Here is a 20,909-nt window from a genome sequence, read left to right on the forward strand (position 1 = left end):
AATGTAAAATGAAGAGAGGAATTCTATTCATTTTTTATGTATATGCCCAGCCCTTTTGCAACAAAGAACAGTCCTCTTTTTATTCAACGTGTTATACGGACATGTAGCCAAGCAGTAATTGCGTGTCTTAGACCAACAGACCCAGTATTGAATTCCTATGTGTCTAATTTACTAAGAGTTGCAGGGAGGAAATTCGTTTTTAGTGATTAAAGTATCTTGGTTTATTATAAAGTTGTATACCTCTCGTCTGTTTTATCTATGTAGTTGTCCCATCACTACAATAGCTGTAGTATTAAATCATCTTTCTTGCTAGATTTGCACAAATATAATTTTACACAAATGTCATCTGTTTGAAATAGATTGTTTTACTTTTATTGCTGGTACTACAAAAATGGTTTCTAACAAAAATTCTCTGTTTTAAAATATGATTAAATTATTGCAATAGGAATTGAGAGGATGGCCAGATAAAATGCTATTTTAAATGAGATCTATTTTTTGCTGCTATACTGTCTTTGGAGTTGATTTTATGAAATGACAGGTTTTATATGATACATTGTATCTTGTTTTTATATACTGTGATAAATATATTGTTTTGTAATGGTTTTAATAAACTTCACAATAAATAATATAGACATACACAATAAAAGACATGCTACCACAGTGTGTGTCTGCGCAGTGAAGAACACAGTTAAGTATCAGTGGTTTAATCTCCTAGTGCTGATGAATCACTGACCTTTGAGTTGGGGGGCCTATGGCACTCTATCAAAGGCCATTGTAAAAATGCACAAGTCTTGGGAGTGTGACTCCAGCCACATTGATAAGACGTGCATATTCACCCCCTGGATATGCAAGCATATTTTTTAAGGATACCATATGGGAACTACCTTCTTTCTCCCCCTCCAAATGCCCATCCTGGATGTGTAACATTTCACCGTCAGGGCTGTGACTGCTTTGCCTGTCATCTCGGGGTCGGGATCTGTGGCCTCTGATCTCCGTGGTTCTGTTAGTAGTCTCCCTGTGATGATTGTGGCTTCCGTGAACCACAGTTGTTTCTGCAGAAATCAATACTGCAACAACTGTTCCCTAAAGGTCTATGCCACTGCCATAGCACCTATTTTCCTTCACATCTCCATATACACTGTGGTTTCTCCCTGCATTACCAGCAGTGCTGTGAAGGTTCTGTGCCACCATGGTGATTGGGTTTGTGCTTTCATTGTGCCATGGTCCCTCTCAATAATGGCGTTTACACTCAGCAAATTATGACGTCCTATGCCCCAGATCCATATGGTGAGTCATCCTCTAATGCCGTCTTAAGGGTCTTGCCCTTAACAGTGTAAATGTTAGCTTCTTACTGGTGACTCCATTTATGTTTTCACTTCTTTGGATATGTAATCATTCATATTTGCTCTATTCTGACATCCTGTATTCTGAGAGGAGATTCTCTTCATTGAGTATTTTCTTCTCTTACTATTCCATTTATGAATATTACTTTGGAAAAAAAAGTAGCAAATTGACTCAGACCTTTTTATCTGATACTGCTCTGATATGGTGGAAAAGTACTTCCTGTCTTGCATAACCTTTCTTTTCCGGGCCACTTTTTTCCTGAGTGCAAAAGAGGCTTCGGATTGTAATTCAGTGCATCACAAATCTTGCTAGGTGTGCCTCACTTGTTGCTCACTTTGGATGACCATCGTACTTCTGCTTTCAGATATTCCTGCACCACTCCACGCTGTTACACACTATTTTTGAAACTACTATTTATTTTCTGCACACTATCATAAAGCTCTCATCCAGGTGTTATTCCTCTTGAAGCACTGTGTTAGACTCGTCATCCTTGGTGTGGTCTCCCCTAACTTTTTGCCTCTGTTTCCCAGGGTGTTGATGGGTGCTGGACTCTGCTTTTGCTGTTTTGTTACTCTAGGCACTTTACTACTGCTATCTAGTGCTAAAGTGCAAGTGCCTGTATAAAATGTGTATGTAATTGGCTTTCCATGATTGGCATATTTGATTAACTGGTAAGTCCCTAGTATGTTGTACTAGAGGTGCCCAGGGCCTGTAAATCAAATGCTACTAGTGGGCCTGCAGCACTGGTTGTGCCACCCACTTTAGTAGCCCTGTAAACATGGCTCAGACCTGCCACTGCAGTGTCTGTGTGTGCAGATTTTAAGTGGCAATTCGATTTGGCAAGTGTATCCACTTGCCAGGCCTAAACCTTCCCTATCCTTACATGTAAGACACCCCTAAGGTAGGCCTTAGGTAGCCCCGTGGGCAGGTTGCAGTGTATGTTCAAGGTAGGACATATACTAATGTGTTTTATATGTTCTAACAGTTAAACACTGCCAAATTCGTTTTTCACTGTTGCAAGGCCTATCCCTCTCATAGGTTAACATGGGGGCTGCCTTTAAATATGATTAAAGCATAGATTCCCTTTGGGAGCGGATAGACGTGTGGAGTTTGGGGTCTCTGAGCTCACAATTTAGCAAAGTTGGTTTTGAGATTGTGTATTTGAACATGCCACTTTTAGAAAGTGAGCATTTTCTTGCTTATACCATTTCTGTGACTCTGCCTGTATGTGGATTCCCTGTTTGGGTCAGTTTGACAGTTGGGCTGGTTGCACCTCACACTAGACAGTGACACAAGCAAGCTGGGGTGTAGCGTACATATCCTGATGAGCCATCTGTGTAAAGTGGGAGGGGAGGCGTGGTCACTTACACCTGAAAGGGCTGTGCCTGCCCCCACACAATGCAGTCTCCAACCACCTGGTGTGTGTCTGGGGCCTGGCCTGTGCAAGGCAGATTTCACAAACAAGAGAGACTTTCCATTGAGGCCTACTTCAAAGGCCCAAATGGGTATAAGAAGCGCTCCCAAACCCCTGAAAATTAGATCACTTCTGGACATTAAGAGGAACCTCTACCTGGAGAAGAGCTGAAGAGAAGTGCTGCCCTGCCTGTGACTGTGCTTTGTGGAGGTATCTGCAGTTGCTGCTTCTGCCTTGTGAAAAGGGACAAAGACTGGACTTTGTTGTGCATTCATGCTTGTGAAGAAATCTCCAAGGGCTTGTCCTGAGCTTGCCTCCTGTTGAAGTCTCAGGGCCATCAAAGACTTCCCCTGCCAGCACCTGGACTCTCTGCTGAGGCTTCTGTCCTGTCAAGTGGTGCCCTATCTAGTTCCTGGGGCCTTGACAGGTGAATCTGGCAGACTAAGATTGAAAATCCATGCACAGGCCGGCTTGTGGGGGAAAAATCGACGCACCTTCTGAGATGCTGAAAAACGACATGCTGCCGGCTTTGCAGCAGAAATCGATGCTCCACCGGCATCGCGGCTGGAAGATCGACACACGCAGCTGGAGAAATGACACGCAACACCCGCTGATGGAGGCTGCAAACGGCATAGCCATGCAGTAGGATTTTCGAAGCAAACTTTGCTGGGCGCAGAAAAATGACGCAATGCCTGTCTGGACGCGAGTGCTTGCCCAGATCGACGCATCGCTCTCCTGCGGAAAGGAAATTCGACGTACACCAAACTGACCGGAGGAGGAGAACTGACACACGGTCTCGCTTGCGGGTGAGAAATCAACGCATCTTTAACCTTTTCTGATGCACACTCGCGCATGCGTGTTATTTTGACGCTACCCAGGAACTTTTCAATGCTAAAAGTGTTTTTACTGTTTTCCCAAGGATTTAAGACTATATTGCTTTTAAAATGAATAACTTGACTTGTGTATGTGTGATTTTTGTCGTTTTTGTCTTGTTTTGTCTAGATAAATATTTCCTATTTTTCTAAACCTGGGTTGTGTCATTTTGTAGTGTTTTCACTGAGTAACTGTGTGTGTTGGTACAAATACTTTACACCTCGACTCTGAAGTTAAGCCTGCCTGCTTGTGCCAAGCTACCAAGGGGGTGAGTGAGAGTGATTCTCCTTTACCCTGACTAGACTGAGGGTCCTTGCTTGGACAGGGGGTAACCTGACTGCCAACCATAGACCCCATTTCTAACACATTGGCTCTCAATACAGTCATTGATGCATCTGTCGCCCAAATATCCTCTGTCCAATTGATGTGGAGCTAGCTGAGGCTCAGCTGGTGCAATCCTGGTGCTTTCCTCTCCTTAAAATAAGTGGGAGACCAGAGGGTTTAAAAAAGGACCACAAGTCTGGTAAACACAAACACAAAATTATGTCTTAATTTTATTAATTTAATCCACATAGACTGTAATTGAACACTTTTTCTTATTGATTCAAATGAGATGTGTTTCCTTGTGTTGTAACACATAAACCCCTTTGTATTTCCACAAGTAAGCCTGAGTTGGACCTTTATGTTTGTTATTTATTTAACAGTACCTTTGCTTCGCTCGTATCTTAAACACAACACATCACACATTTTTCAGTGGATTGTCTTGCTGCTGGGGCCAGGTTACCAAAGGTAAGTCAAGATTACCCCTAGTTAAACCTGTTTACCAGTTGGACTTATCAATTTGAGCATTGTGAGAACTCAGGCGTAGGTCACAAAAAGGCTGTTACATTTCTCCTCCAGTCAGATTCACTAAAGTGACAACGTATGCAACAAGGTCAACATGATGTTCAGAATGCATGGCACCTACCTTGCTATGAGCATACACAACAGAACCTAATAGTTTCCAAGTGCCACCTCGCCGGTCCATGCGCACCATACGAAGGATCTGTAGGAAGCGAAGACTTCTGAGTGCTGATGTTGCAAAAATGTTACCCTGAGTTCCAGCAGAAACAACTGCTACTGATGCGATGAGAACAATGATATCTGAAATAAAAGTAACATTTGCATTTTACAAATACATGGTATATACAATACAAAAACAGAGCGCATGTATATTTCAAAATGTGGCACACATATGGAAAAAAATAAAAAAGTTTGTTTAAATGTGCGCACACACCCACACACTTACACAAATATATTTACAAATTCTGTCCATGATATAGGAAAGACAAAGGACCCAATGCTAGAAATGGTAGGATATTTACCCTTTTCAAGGAAAGGAGTCAATGCCTTACAGAGTCGGAATGGGAAGTGGACCTCCCTCCAAAATATTGGTGTGGGTTGTTGTGGGTGTAGGGGAATGGCATTCTCCACAGGGAAAATGTTTTCCCCATGTACAAAAAAGGCCCAAAAAACGCAATGCAGGATTGGGAAGACATTCTCCAATGAGCACTTACACATTATGCACAATTAGACATGTGGAAACCTCTGCACATATTAGTATCTGCAGATGTTTTCCAGGAGCACACCTGGAAATCAGTAACTGTTGCAGGTTTTCAGGCGATGCCTTGAAAATATTTGTTAATGTGGAATTGAGAAATCTGCATCTATGCAAGACTGTAACCTTGCAGGCATCGTTTTTTTGTTTTTTTTTTAACTTTTTCTGTTCATTGGGCTCAAAATGTTAGTGCACCAGGGGAGCTTTTTAGAACATTGGATACTATGTAGTGCACGTGTTCCCAACCTGTGCACCGGGGACCCGGGGGGGGGGGTCCATGAGGCCTCTTCAGGGGGGCTGCAACTGCTTAGAAAATTAATTAATATTAAGAGATTACGACTCCAGCTTTCAGTAATGACTCAGTCGGGGGTCCCTGTATTCCAATAACGATTCAGTGGGGGTTCCCAGGTTCCATTAATGATAAGGTGGGGGTCCACAGAAGTCAAAAAGGTTGGGAACCACTGGTGTATTGCATGCCTCTTCCCTTTGTTGTAAATATAAAAGAAGAATGGAAAAATCAAATTATATATAATAATTTAAACTTCCCTACCTGCCAAAAGATAAAATCATTAGTAATATATGTAATTTCAATGAGTATATAACAACACTTCAAAAGACAAATACCATAGCACAAACTTTCTCAAACACTTACCATAAAATAAATTTAAAATGGCAAACAAATACAAATTCTTTAAAAAATACATAATTAATTAACAATTAATAAATTACATATACATTTCAATAATTATAAAAATATACTTTTTATTCCTAACCAGCCAAATTACTCTACAGAGTAAAGCACAACATTTAAAAATACATGTGTGATACACATATGAATACTAACTTCCATAGAAAAATAAATTAAACAATAAAACAATTACACAACTATTAATAATTTAACTGCTTTACATAGTAAGGGATCAAATAAATAATCTTAAAAAATAAATTAATAAATTACATTTAATTTTATTAAATTCCCACCTGATCCCCCTACAAACACAACAAACCTCTACAACACCCTAAATAGCTATCAGCAATAAAATACAAACATCTAGATTACTTAAAATTACAAACTATTTTAAAAAAAGTAACAATTATACAAACAATAGTAACACATACAGTTATATATCACCTAAAATGCATTAAAATAATTAAAAAGCAATATCTTTGCAACTATATACCTGAAAACGATATTTAAAACGATATTCTTAAAAATTATATCACTTATCTAAAAAACAATATTCTTGACAAAGATATTTTTGCATCACAATATTTTTGATTCACAATTTTGTTTCTGATATTTCTGTCTCTCGATATTTTGAACTCCATATTTTGTCTAAGTACGCCTAATAATACTTAATAATAACAAGATGACTGTGTGATCAAGGGTATCATAATCATTAGACAAGTCAAGCATTGCCTTTAAACTAGAGAAATTCCATTCAGTATCCTTACCAGGCCTAAATCTGGACTTGTCATTCCCTAAGCTCTTCTTTAAATAGATGTGACCCATAGTTGGATAGTGACCATCATGTTTTTAATTTTAGTGAAAAAGAATGCTTTTGTGTATGAGTGTCATAAATTTTGGGTCTGTGGAATTTAAGAGATTTGTACTACTGGATATCAAGCCCAACAATATCGACATAAAAGAATATTGTGGACTGAATTTCAAAACGGCTGTACATATAGAGCAGTATAGATTTACTATTACTAAACGCATGTCAACGTACCTTGAAAATATATATATGTTAGAAATGGGATCTTTGGTTGATACTCAGGTTACCCCTTGTTCAAGCAAGGACCCTCACTCTAGTCAGAGTAAAAGAGAATCATCCTCGACTAACCCCTGCTTACCCCCTTGGTAGCTTGGCAGAGCAGTAGGCTTAACTTCAGAGTGCTAGGTGTAAAGTATTTGTACCAACAGACTCAGTAATTTAATGAAAACACTACCAAATGACACAACACAGGTTTAGAAAAATAGGAAATATTTATCTAAACAAAACAAGACCACAACGACAAAAATCCAACATACACAAGTCAAGTTATTAATTTTTAAAGATTAAACTCAAAAATAGAACTTAGAAACACAAAATGCTTCGATGGGGTGTTAACATGGCGTCGTGACGGAGTCCTTTCCAACAAGCCGACACCAGCGGCGCCGGACACGGAGTCGCGTAGACCCCCAAGTACGGTACCTTTGGTGAAGAGTGAGAACAAGTAGATGCGCGAAGTCGGGGATCGCGGCGTCTGTGCGAAACATTGAATGCGCGCACTTCGAGTGGCGTCGGTCAGGACGTGGTGCGGCGACTTCCACGGAGTCGCGGACTTTAGCAGGGCTGCAGCCGCGCCAGGCCTGCAAAGGTCACCACGTTCCAGCAAAGATCATGGAGTCGGTTGCAGGCGGCGTCACTGGATTCAGCAGCGGCATCAGTCCAAAGTAGATTTCCTTGGATTTCCACCAGCTTTCCTCTCAAAGGCCCAGGGACTGGATAGGGCACAACTTGTCATAGCAGGAGTGTCTTCAAAGACTCCAGGAGCTGGCAGAGAGAAGTCTTGCTGTCCTTGAGACTTCAAATAACAGGAGGCAAGCTCTAAATCAAGCCCTTGGAGATTTCTTCACAAGATGGAAGGCACACAAAGTCCAGTCTTTGCCCTCTTACTCTGGCAGAAGCATCAACTGCAGGATAGCTCCACAAAGCACAGTCACAGGCAGGGCATAACTTCTCCTCAGCTCTTCAGCTCTTCTCCAGGCAGAGGTTCCCCTTGATGTCCAGAAAGTGATCCAAAGTCTGTGGTTTTGGGTGCCCTTCTTATACCCAATTTCTCCTTTGAAGTAGGCCTACTTCAAAGTAAAGTCTCTTTTGAATGTGAAATCCTGCCTTGCCCAGGCCAGGTCCCAGACACTCACCAAGGGGTCAGAGACTGCACTGTGTGAGGACAGGCACAGCCCTTTCAGGTGTAAGTGACCACTCCTCCCCTCCCTCCTAACACAGATGGCTCATCAGGAAATGCAGACTACACCCCAGCTCCTTTTGTGTCACTGTCTAGTGTGAGGTGCAACCAGCCCAACTGTCAAACTGACCCAGACAGGGAATCCACAAACAGGCAGAGTCACGGAAATGGTATAAGCAAGAAAATGCTCACTTTCTAAAAGTGGAATTTTCAAACACACAATCTTAAAATCAACTTTACTAAAAGATGTATTTTTAAATTGTGAGCTCAGAGACCCCAAACTCCACATGTCCATCAGCTCCCAAAGGGAATCTACACTTTAATCAGATTTAAAGGTAGCCCCCATGTTAACCTATGAGAGGGACAGGCCTCGCAACAGTGAAAAACGAATTTAGCAATACTTCACTGTCAGGATACATAAAACACATTACTATGGCCCTAATTCTGAGTCTGACGGGCGGCGGAGGCCGCCCGCCAGACTTCCCCCCTCCGAAATACCGCTCCGCGGTCGAAAGACCGCGGAGGGTATTCAGAGTTTTCCCCTGGGCTGGCGGGCGGTCTTCGCAAGACCGCCCGCCAGCCCAGGGGAAAACTCCCTTCCCACGATGACGCCGGCTCGTAATAGAGCCGGCGGAGTGGGAAGGTGCGACGGGTGCATTTGCACCCGTCGCGTATTTCAGTGTCTGCTTTGCAGACACTGAAATACTTTTAGGGGCCCTCTTACGGGGGCCCCTGCCGTGCCCATGCCATAGGCATGGGCACGGCAGGGGCCCCCAGGGGCCCCGTGACTCCCCCTCCCGCCATCCGGTTCCCGGCGGGAGAACCGCCAGGAACTGGATGGCGGGAGGGGGAGTCGGAATCCTCCATGGCTGCGGAGCACGCTCCGCAGCCATGGAGGATTCCTACGAGCGGCGGAAAGTCAGCGGGAGACCGCTGGCTTTCCGCGTCTGACCGCGGCTAAACCGCCGCGGTCAGAATGCTCGTAGGAGCACCGCCAGCCTGTTGGCGGTGCTCCCGTGGTCGGTGGCCCTGGCGGCCACCGACCGCCAGGGTCGGAATGACCCGCTATATGTCCTAACTTAACCATACACTGCACCCTGCCCTTGGGGCTACCTAGGGCCTACCTTAGGGGTGTCTGATATGTAAGAAAGGGGAAGGTTTAGGCCTGGCAAGTGGGTACACTTGCCAAGTAGAATTTACAGTTAGAACTGCACACACAGACACTGCAATGGAAGGTCTGAGACATGATTACAGAGCTACTTATGTGGGTGGCACAACCAGTGCTGTAGGCCCACTAGTAGCATTTGATTTACAGGCCCTGGCACCTCCAGTGCTCTTTACTAGGGAATTACTAGTAAATCAGATATGCCAATCATGGATAAACTAGTCAACAATAGAGAGCATATGCACTTTAGCACTGGTTAGCAGGGGTAAAGTGCTCAGAGTTCAAAAGACAACAGCAACAGGTCAGAAAACAATTGGAGGCAGGAGGCAATAAGATTGGGGATGACCCTGCATAAGCAAAAACGTCTAACAGTTTATATATATATATATATATATATATATCACCAAGGTATATATATGTGGAGTTATAGAAAATCTATGCTTACTCACCTTTCAGTATTTGGATTACATTTTTTGTTCTTGATATTTGCATGTCTCGATATTCAGGATTTGATATTCAGGGTGCACACTATTTAGGCTGGTTGTATACAAAAGCAGGTAATTTCAAGCCTTTTTTTAAATTATTGTTGACAAAAAGTATTTAAGATACGTCAGAATTCTCATTTATACTCCTAGAACAATAACAATCCGCTTACACCTAGTCATTTTACATTTTCACAGGAGGTTCATTTTCTGTGTTATTTACTGGTGTAAATTTAAAAACTAGCTTGTTCTTGATTTTAATTGATACCAGTGCCTCGAGAATTGGCCCTTTCTCCTTCTTCCACAGGAATAAGAAGAAAAAAAGAGATAAATTACTGCAACTGCAACTGCAACTGGTAGAAATACAAAACCTTATGCTTAGAAATATATTTTAAAAGAAATCCTGAATTTTCAAAGGGTATTGAAATTTCTTCAGGTTGAGGAATGGAGTTTTCCCACCATCCTAAGAATACAAAATAATTTGTTATAAAATACTCCCACCTGTATATGTTTTGGGGAGGAAAATAATTTTACCTTCATGAAGTTCATGAAATAATATTTCCAGCAACACACAAGGATGATGGACGGAGTGCTGACATTTTTCAACCCCAGTCACAGATCTGGGTTTAATCTATTGTTCTTTTGCTCACTATGCCACCCCAGTTTAGACCCAGACATATGCAAATTAGCCTTGACCCTGTTCCTCTTCCCCATGGGAATAGTCCAGCCGAACTGCCAGACCAGGTCCTCACTGAACCGGAAACAAGCATACTGGGATCGGTTTCAGCGTATCACCCATTATCAACCAGGCTAGCTTGAATCCAGCAGTCATTATTAAAATTTTTTGGGTTGATCATTATATTTTCCCAATTCCTGGCCAGATGCTTTGGGTTCAATTCCAATACATGTAAATCTTTGATAGAGAAAATTGGGACCGACTCCTTCATTGGCTGTTGGATATTCATTGACATAACACCAAATTGGTTCTCATGCTATGAAGAATACCATAGATCAGTACCAATGGCTTTATTAGGACATAGGTGGTCCGAGGACTGCCAATGCTGCAGTGGTGGTTGGACCGTCACAGTTGCGGTGGTTCCGACTACCACATTATGAGGTTGGTGGGCAGGTCCGCCAACCTACAGCTGTCCCCGATGGGCTAACGGCGGGTACTGGTTATAAGCAGCCAGGGTGGCGCTGAAGTCAGCGCCGCCCTGCTGATTACAACCTTGTTCTCTGCCAGCCTTTTCATGGCGGTACCACTGCCATGAAAAGGCTGCGGAGAATAGGTGCAAGGGGGCCCCTATACTGCCCATGCCCAAAATGCACAGTGTCTGCTATATGGATAAAGCATGGTAAGAGGCCACTCCCGAAATAAGGATATAATGATCTGGAAATAATCATTTATTTAGAGATTTTGATGCTCTGCAATCCATGAGTAGACTTATTGTACACTTGCATTTAGGTACCAATATGCTTAATGATGTCATAGACTACAAGGCATTACTATATAATGCATTGAAATGTATCTAAGGTGAGAGCTCAGCTTGACATTTGAATTGCTAAATGAAATACAGTATTCTGTAAAAGGAACACGATTGCTGTGATTTAAGAATATTAAGAAATATCTCTGTGAGTTAAAAGTTGAAAGTTGGTTCTTTAACCCCTGGGACCTCCCTCGAATGGGTGCGGTGTTAGAATCCTAAAAGATAAGCATACTACACAGCGAAATGGCAGGAGGGTGCTGGCATCTAGTAACGTCATTATGGTCTAGAGATCAAGAACATTATATATTGAGACATTTTGAAGCACATTTCCTGTGATATGCCAATTGAAAGGGTCTGAAACTTCAAAATACCTATCTGCATGTATAAGCCCTTTTACACTTTTTGACTCATATAAGATCTATTTTGACTCTCTTTTAAATCACAAATGGGAGGGTACATTAAAACAAGTATCCCTTCTGCATTCCGAGTCACAATGGTATGCATTAATTATTTAAGCAACAATTTTAGTACAAACTATTGATTAGTTACTGACACCGTTATTGGGATATTAACTGATATGTAATGGGAAAGCTTTCCCCTTTGGCAATTGTTGCTGGTGCCCTTATACTTTAACATACTTTAACATATACTTGGAGTTAGTTTTGGGTCAGCTAATTGTTCATGATTTGATGACTTTCCTGCCAATAAGGTTTTTCCTACCCCTTAATCAATTACTTTTTTCCCCTTCTTCTTCTGTTTATTCCATACCAAGAGTACGTCTTATTTGCTTTATCTGATTGGTACTGCTCATACTTTTTAATTTACTTATAGCACTTCTCAGGAGTACATAGTTCTAATTGCTCTCTCTCTCCCACCCTGTCTCGGCCTCCCCATTGCCTGCTCTCTTTTCTGGCAGCCTCATCTTATGGGCACCTTCTATGATTCCTCCCCTTCTCCGTCCCTCCAAACTTTATTTTTGTTTTATATTTTTTATTAATAGTTAAAACCTGCTGCTCACTTCTCTTCCTTTGTGTGGCATCCTGTACATGCTTTGTTTCTTAAGTTGCCATTTGAAAAAGGCCTTCAGCGAGACTGGAAGGTTATACTAATACGTTATAGCCGTCATAATTAACAGCTAATAAAAAGCATTCCAAGATGTACAACGGTGCAGCACCATGTGCAAGTGACCAGCTTGGGATGTTTTTTCTTTATCACATTTACTTTTGTTTTTTATGGTTGGGGGAAGGTTTTAGGTCTCAGGGCAGGGAGGTGTCTGGGGCCAGGTTTTTTTTGGGGGGGTTAGTTTTTCAGGGTGGGGGGATGTTTTACGGCTTAGGGTGGGTGGGGGTGGCATGGTAATTTTGCTTCTTGTTTGGGGGAAGGTTTCAGGCCCCAGGGCGGGTGGGTTTTTTTGGGTATTTTTTATTTTTTTTAAGACCAAGGGCTTTGGGGTGGGGGTGATGGGGATGTCGGGGTACTTTTTTTTGTAGTGGAAGGGTTTTAGAGCTTAGGGCAGGGAGGGGCTTAGGCTTTGATTTGGGGGGGTTTTAGAGGGGGTAGTTTGAAGCCTCAGGGCGGGTGGGGGTTGTATGGCTGAACTCCGCATACAAATTTTGTTATAAAGGCATGCATGGTAAAGATGCGGTCATGGTTCCGACTGCGTTGTTCAGCCAGGTGTGGTTCTACCATTTGTGGTTCAGCCATACAACACTTTTCACCATTGCGTGATTACGTATTATTGGCCTTGAGGGTGTTCCCAGATGTTAATTCCATATTCTGATGCTATTAACAACTGTTAATTGTTCACTATGCACTTAAATAGACGAGCTGAAAGTGAAGACACATATTGAGGTGCAGTGGGAATTGAATTCCGTTAACTTCTGTCAGAATGCTGGCAATAAACCAATTAGCACCTGTACCCCGTCAAATAAGCCTTTCATTTTGCTTCCAGCATCGGTTTTAGACATTCAACGAACTTGGGCTGCAGGCAAGCAATCATGTTTCTATTCCTTCCAGCTAGCTGGGCCAGTCTCATGGTTTCATACTTTGAGTGAACTGAACGCGTGTTTTTGGCTTAATATTATGTAATATATAATCTAAAATTGAGTCACTTTCATGACATTTACTTTGGAAACACGCTCAAATGCCACATCCAAATATTCTGCAAGAGTAACATTTTTTTTATCCCAATCTACATTGGCAAAAACTAAATGGTTGCCTGGATTGTGGCATTTTGTCAATTGTATGTAGAAAGTGTAGACCTCCTTCCAAAAAATTTAAGAACCATTGTGTTCAGTTTCCGAACTCATTTGTATTTATCTTTATATGGTCAAACATTGTTATTGTGCACGAGGGTGAAAGGAAGTCTCTTGATACCGCATACATATGGTTGCATGTTGTCAGCTTAGTTAACTGAATTAGCATTTATGAGTATGTAAACAAACTTTATACATTTTAACTGAGACATTAGTCATCTCATTATAACAGAACTATGACTCATCGTGATGTATTAACATACTTATTTGCTTTTATTTTGATAGGCAAAACAACATGTTTTGCATTAATTCCTGTGTATTCAAATTTCATTGAGATCATATGAATAAATCCAAAATGTCTACTCCTGCTTGTTTGTCCACTTTTAGTAAAACAAATATTACACGCAGCATAGTAGAGGGTGCTTAACTTGCTTTTCCCATTATCTTTCTAGTTAAATGAATCCGGTGCCAGAAACTTTTGTCACCTTTGGGTACGTTATTAAAACCTGCATTAGTTTATCAACAAACAATAAATAATGCCACGCTGGGATTTCAGTGTTCTAAATTCTCTTACATTGGCAAAGCTTAACTAGAGCATTTATACTGTGAAGAATGTGACCTGTCGGCTCATGTAGCCCACAGGTTATGATTAATCCTCACCTCCAAGTGGAAGTAATTGGCAGGATGGCATCAAGAACTGATTAAGACATGTTGGGAGGTTCAGGCTTTGCAGATGGAGCTGCCACTTAAGCCAAAAGTTCTACAGTGCTTTCGGATGTATAACATTCCTTACATGGGAGCAGGGTTAATTATCGCGGCTGCTGAAAGTACCCTCTTCTGTCGCGCCTGCTGTTCTTGAACGTTATTGAAGCGTAAAATGACTTTGTATTTTTAGAAGTATGCGGCTACAGCAATGCAGATGCTACAATTTGAGCTACTGTCATTCCTTATCTGTGAAAATTATTCTGCAGTCTCAAAATGTGAAATGGTCTTTGTGTCCCTAGTTAATGACCATATGTTCCCAAGCTTGCTGAAAGAATAAAAACAATTATACATTTAGGATACCAAGATCATAGTGTGTTTGTGCCTTTGCCCTGATCTTTTCACCACATAGTATAGAAGAATTACATTGTGCCCTACCATACAGGAAAACCAGATTTTATTTACTTCACAAAGAGAGATGATGGTTAAGATGTGCTATCTAAATCGATTAGCTTCACCTGGTATCCCTTTGTTCCACGCTTCCCCATACCCTTCCCTTCTCTTTCAAACTTAATCAGGACTTCTTTCACTATATAAAAAGAACGCAGGGGATGCCACTCTATATCATACCTTAGCATAAGCCAGACTTGGCCCCACATCTAGTCCCCTCCAGCAGTCAGCATACTGCCTTCCACTCACATTGCAGAAGACGAAGAAGCAAAAAAAATGTGTATGACAGCACGCCTCTCAGACCAGGATATCAAGAACAGAGAATGGTGAGCTATTCCCTTCCCTCTAGTTACATAGATCCTGCAAGGATGAGCTGCCAGGAGGTATTACTGCAGCACCCTCATATCCTTTCGTGGTCTTGGGGCATGGCAGGGATGACATCGAAGATGCATCACAGAACCTGGCTATCCTCCTTTCCTTTCTAGCCTATAGCAACTGCAGAGATGTAGGGGAAAGCTAGTAGGTAGCAGCCCTTGCCATTAATCTGGGTTCTTCAAGTCCCATACACCTTGTAGGCCATTGGACCCAAAAGTCGTACTTCATTACTATGACAACATTCAGTGGTACGACCTATCTAGTTATCCTCTCAAACAGTCCCAACAATTGGTAAATATGAGTTTGGCCAAGGGCTCACCAACCATGCTTTCCATCCTGTTGATTACATTACGTTGTTTCAGGATGTTTGTACTTCACGCCATTAGGATCAAGGCAACCAGCCGTCACTATAGAGCATCAAACAAGCATGTTTCACTAGCCCTGGTCGAACAATTGTAAGCAGTTTCACTGTAGAATAACGTACTTCATATACACATCTGAAATGCATCTAGCTGTTTTAGCTTACGTTCGTAAGATTTTCTTGAGTATCCGAAATTCCATTGTGTCCTCATCCATGTCTGTCTTTCAATTAGTTAATGGTTTGTGTGTGCTAATCTCTACAGCAAACAGCAGCCGGTGTATTCAAAACATATTGGACTATTTTGAACTCATTCTGGTTTTTGGGGAGATTTGGCAAGTCCTTTTTTATGGTATTCCTAATTCAGTAGGAGTGTTATACAGCTCTATGAAATGCATACATCTGCTAGTGAACTGTTCTCGAGGGATACATTTTCTGTTATTAAACCCATCTGCAATTATTTATTTACACCAAATCTTGTGAATAGTTGGAGAAGTTAGACTCTTCTCAAAGACCAGCCTGGAATAGACCTAGGGTTCTGCATCTTTCAAATTATCAACTAGATGCATTGTGTTTGATTATGACATATATAGAAATCTGTCGCTATTGGATGAGTCATATTGTACTACTAATTTTATGCACAAATGTTGACCTTTTAGCAGCGGCGGATCCTCCTCTAAGGTGGAGGAGCGTCGCCCCACTGCTTTGTGCAGTGAAAAAAAATAAAAATAAAAAGATAATAATGCATTGTTATTATCATGTCATTTTTCCTCGGGAGCCAGGTTAGAGAGGGATGGGGCTGTGCTACTTCACAGGGAGGAGGGCTATGTGCGCCATACGTGAGCATGACCATTTGGCCGGCACTTAGCATTTCTACACCCGGCTCAATTGCACAGCTGGTAGGAGAACATGCACAGGTTACCACTCCTTGTCTTGCACTGAACCAGGCTGCAATCACAACACTGCTGTCATGCTGGTGACAGCAGCTTCATGACTGGCTTAGGAGAGTCTGGGAGCTGGGAGTCGGGGAAGAGAAGAGGGCGAAGGAGAGATGGAGCCGTCTCTCCCCGATAGAAGAGGTAAGTGCCTTTTTTTTATTGTATTTATTTTTTTATACCCCGCCACCCCCATTGAATAGCAGCCACCAATGCCTTTCAGTGAAAGAAAAAATAGATGGTGAAATATTGAACCCGAGAATGACCGCCAGGGCACAATTTCACCCTTTTTGGATTATTGGATGGTGGTGTGTTAGACCTGATAGCCTTAGGGTGGTCACCCCTAACTTTTTGCCTGCCTCCCTCCACTTTTGAGATACTGTTTTTGCTGGTTTTTAGACTGCGCACTTTACCACTGCTAACCAGTGCTAAAGTGAATATGCTTTCTCCCTTTAAACATTGGATCACACCCAAATGGGCTATTTAGTTTACTTATAAGTCCCTAGTAGAGTGCACTACATGTGCCCAGGGCCTGTAGATTAAAAGCTACTAGTGGGCCTGCAGCACTGATTGTGCCACCAACTTCATTAGCCCCTTAACCTTGTTTCAGGCCTGCCATTGCAAGGCCTGTGTGTGCAGTTTCACTGCGAATTCGACTTAGCATTTAAAATTACTTGTCAAGCCTAAAACTCCCCATTCTCTACATATAAGTCACCCCTAAGGTAAGCCATAGGCAACCGCTAGGGCATGGTGCTGTGTAGGTAAAAAGCAGGACATGTACCTGTGTAGCTTACATGTCCTGGTAGTGTAAAACTCCTAAATTCGTTTTTACACTACTGTGAGGCCTACTCCCTTCATAGGCTAACATTGGGGCTGCCCTCAGCATTGTTTGAGTGGTAGCTGCTGATCTGAAAGGAATAGGAAGGTCATCTTGAGTATGGCCAGAATGGCAATACAATATCCTGCTGACTGGTGAAGTTGGATTTAATATTACTATTTTAGAAATGCCACTTTTAGAAAGTGAGCATTTCTCTGGACTTACATCTTTCTGTGCCTTACAATCCACGTCTGGCTGGGTTTAGTTGACAGCTCCTTGTGCATCCATCCATACACACCCCAAGCACAAGATACTCAGCCTCACTTGCATACATCTGCAGTTTGAATGGGTCTTCCTGGGCTGAGAGGGTGGAGGGCCAGCTCTAACACAAAGGACTGCCACACCCCCTACTGGGACCCTGGCAGACAGGATTAAACTGAAAGAGGACCTGGTGCACTTCTAAGCCACTCTTTGAAGTCCCTGACACTTCAAAGGCACATTTGGGTATAAAAACAGGGCCTCTGCCCTACCACCTCAGACACTTCCTGTAGAAGAAACCTGAACCAGAACCTGCACGCTGACAAGAAGGACTCACCTGAGTGCTTTTTGAAGAGGACTTCTGCCTTGCTGTTGCCCTGCTGTCTTGCTGCTCTCTTGCCTTGCTGCAGAAGTGCTCTCCAAGGGCTTGGATAGAGCTTGACCCCTGTCCCCTGAAGTCTCAGGACCAAAAAGACTACTCTTCTGCAGCTGAAATCCCTGTGCGGTGAAAATTTGACCCACCACCTGCCAAGAACGACGCACAGCCTGCTCGCAGTGAAAACTTCACGGCACGCTGAGTCCGGAATGACGCAGCCCGACTTCGCAACAGAAGGACGACGCACCACCAATGACGCAACCGGAACTTCAACGCACAGCCCTCCTGCAAGCCGACTCAGAACGACGCTGACCCACTTTCTGATAGGAATCGACACAGCGCCTGTCGTGCAGAAGAAAATTCCACGCATCGCCTACCGGAATCGATGCAGCCTCTGTGACTTCGCTCGGCAAGCCCAGGATTCCACGCATCGTCCCCGGGGTGACTGAAAACCCCACAACCTGAAGAGGATCCAAGTCTGTGTGCCAGAAATCGATGCAACGTCTTCCCCACGTGGAAAATAATGACACAAGTCTGTGTGCAAAGGGGCGAAACTGACGCACACTCGCTTTTTCCACGCATCTCCTCCTCTGCGGTCCTTTGTGAGGATTTTTCAACGTAAACCAGGTACTTTGCCCTGCAAGAGACACTTGTTGTTTCTAGAAGAACTTAAGACACTTTTTATTGGTTTTACAGTAATCTTTTAACTCTCAAGACACTTGATATCACTTTCAGTATTGTATGATTTATTGCACAAATACTTTACACATTGTCTTCTAAGTTAAGCCTGACTGCTTATTTCCAAGCTACCAGAGGGTGGGCACAGGATAATTTGGATTGTGTGTGACTTACCCTGACTAGAGTGCGGGTCCTTGCTTTGAACACGGGGTAACTTGACTGCCAACCAAAGACCCCATTTCTAACATCATGGTTTAAAGAAAGAGTTGTAACCAACTGTCAAAGTACATGGGAGAGTTGTTAGTAAGAGGGGATCGATGTTGTCACAAACTGTAAGTACTTTTTGCATGTAAATTAATCACCAGGAGAAGGGTGTACAGGCATGTATTTCTGTATTGTGTGTGAGAAAGGTAAGTAAATTAGGTTTCTGAGGGAAAGGAGGATTTGAAAGAGAGACTAGAATGTGTGCATCCGTTTGTGAGAGGAGCATTTCATTGAGAGGTGAGCGTGTGAGTGTACGTGTGAGTAAAAATGGAGGCAGTAAGAGGAATATGTGGGTGGAAAAGAGGGCCTTTGATAGAAGGGTGTTAGATGAAGGTTAGACTAGAAATATGTGAAAGGAAGATGTGAAAAAGAATGCATTAGATAATATGATCTGGAGATGACTGTTAGGCAGATTAGTGTGTGTGCTCAGCTTTTAGGAGGTGAGTAGGATAGAGAGAGAAAAGCCTCTCAGGATGGACATAAATGGGTGTAAAAATGAAAAGTGTGAGAGAGGATGGTATGTAAGACAGAAAAGGGGAGTTAGAGCTTTGAGAAGTGAAAGTGTGAAACTCATGCAATTACAAAACATAAGGGGATGAATTACAAAAATAGTTTAGGGGAGTGCAGGTGAGAAGAGAAGACAGCAGGATATATTAGAGCAGGGCTAGTTTTTTGGTAAGAGAACACTAGATGAATGCCATGGCTGCCTGAAGCAGGTGGTGTCATATTTCCAGAGGAAGCAACAAATGTGGCACCACTGCTAGAAAGAGTGGTACAGAAAAATGTACCTTGAACAGTGGATTGCAGAAATCCTTAAGCTGACCCTTGGTGGTGCAGAGGGAGATCCAAGTAGTAGGGAGGATGACTGTTAGACTTTTCATCCTTGGTGTGGTCTCCCTTAACTTTTTGCCTCTGTTCCCCAGGGTGTTGACGTGTGCTGGACTCTGATTTTACTGTTTGTGTTACTCTAGGCACTCTACCACTGCTAACCAGTGCTAAAGTGCAAGTGCTCCTTTACAAAATGTGTATGTAATTGGCATGATTGCCATGATTGGCATATTTGATTTACTAGTAAGTCCCTAGTAAAGTGCGCTAGAGGAGCCAGGGCCTGTAAATCAAATGCTACTAGTGGGCCTGCAGCACTGGTTGTGCACCCTGTAACCATGTCGCAGATCTGCCACTGCAGTGTCTGTGTGTGCAGTTGTAACTGTAAATTCGACTTGGCAAGTGTACCCACTTGCCAGGCCTAAACCTTCTCTTTTCTTACATATAAGACACCCCTAAGGTAGGCCCTAGGTAGCCCCAAGGGCAGGGTGCAGTGTTTGGTTAAGGTAGGACATATAGTAGTGTGCTTTATATGTCCTAACAGTGAAATATTGCTAAATTCGTTTTTCACTGTTGCAAGGCATGTCCCTCTCACAGGTTAACAAGAGTGCTACCTTTAAGTCTGATTTAAGTGTATATTCCCTTTGGGAGCGGATAGACGTGTGGAGTTTGAGGTCTCTGAGCTCACAATTTAAAAATACATCTTTTAGCAAAGTTGGTTGAGATTGTGTGTTTGAACATGCCACTGTTAGAAAGTGAGCATTTTCTTGCTTATACCATTTCCATGACTGTCTGTTTGTGGATTCCCTGTCTGGGTCAGTTTGACAGTTGGGCTGGTTGCACCTCACACTTGACAGTGACACAAAGGGAGCTGGGGATGTAGCCTGCATATCCTGATGAGCCATCTGTGCTAGGAGGGAGGGAAGGAGTGGCCACTCACACCTGAAAGGGCTGTGCCTGCCCTCACACAATGCAGTCTCCAAACCCCTGGTAAGTGTCTGGGGCCCGGCCTGGGAAAGGCAGGATTTCACATTCAAAAGAGACTTTACTTTGAAGTAGGCCTACTTCAAAGGAGAAATTGGGTAGAAGAATGGCATCCAAAACCACAGACTTTAAAACACTTCTGGAAACAAGAGGAACCTCTGCCTGGAGAAGAACTGAAGAGCTGAGGAAGAAGAGATGCCCTGCCTGTGACTGTGCTTTGTGGAGCTATCCTGCAGTTGCTGCTTCTGCCAGAGGGCAAAGACTGGACTTTGTGTGCCTTCCATCTTGAGAAGAACTCTCCAAGGGCTTGATTTAGAG

General features: G+C 42.7%; 1 protein-coding gene across 2 annotated transcripts in view; it reads right to left on the bottom strand.

The window, feature by feature from the left end:
* KCNQ5 (potassium voltage-gated channel subfamily Q member 5) overlaps positions 1 to 20,909 on the bottom strand; it is a 1,862,282-nt gene that overhangs the window by 357,644 nt on the left and 1,483,729 nt on the right. For both annotated transcript variants that reach the window (XM_069235692.1, XM_069235693.1), the window contains exon 4: positions 4,599 to 4,774. In XM_069235692.1, coding sequence (XP_069091793.1) covers positions 4,599 to 4,774 — 176 coding nt within the window. The remainder of the gene's footprint in view (positions 1 to 4,598; positions 4,775 to 20,909) is intronic.

This window comes from Pleurodeles waltl, chromosome 5 (genome assembly GCF_031143425.1).
Source record: "Pleurodeles waltl isolate 20211129_DDA chromosome 5, aPleWal1.hap1.20221129, whole genome shotgun sequence".
Taxonomy (NCBI): Eukaryota; Metazoa; Chordata; class Amphibia; order Caudata; family Salamandridae; genus Pleurodeles; species Pleurodeles waltl.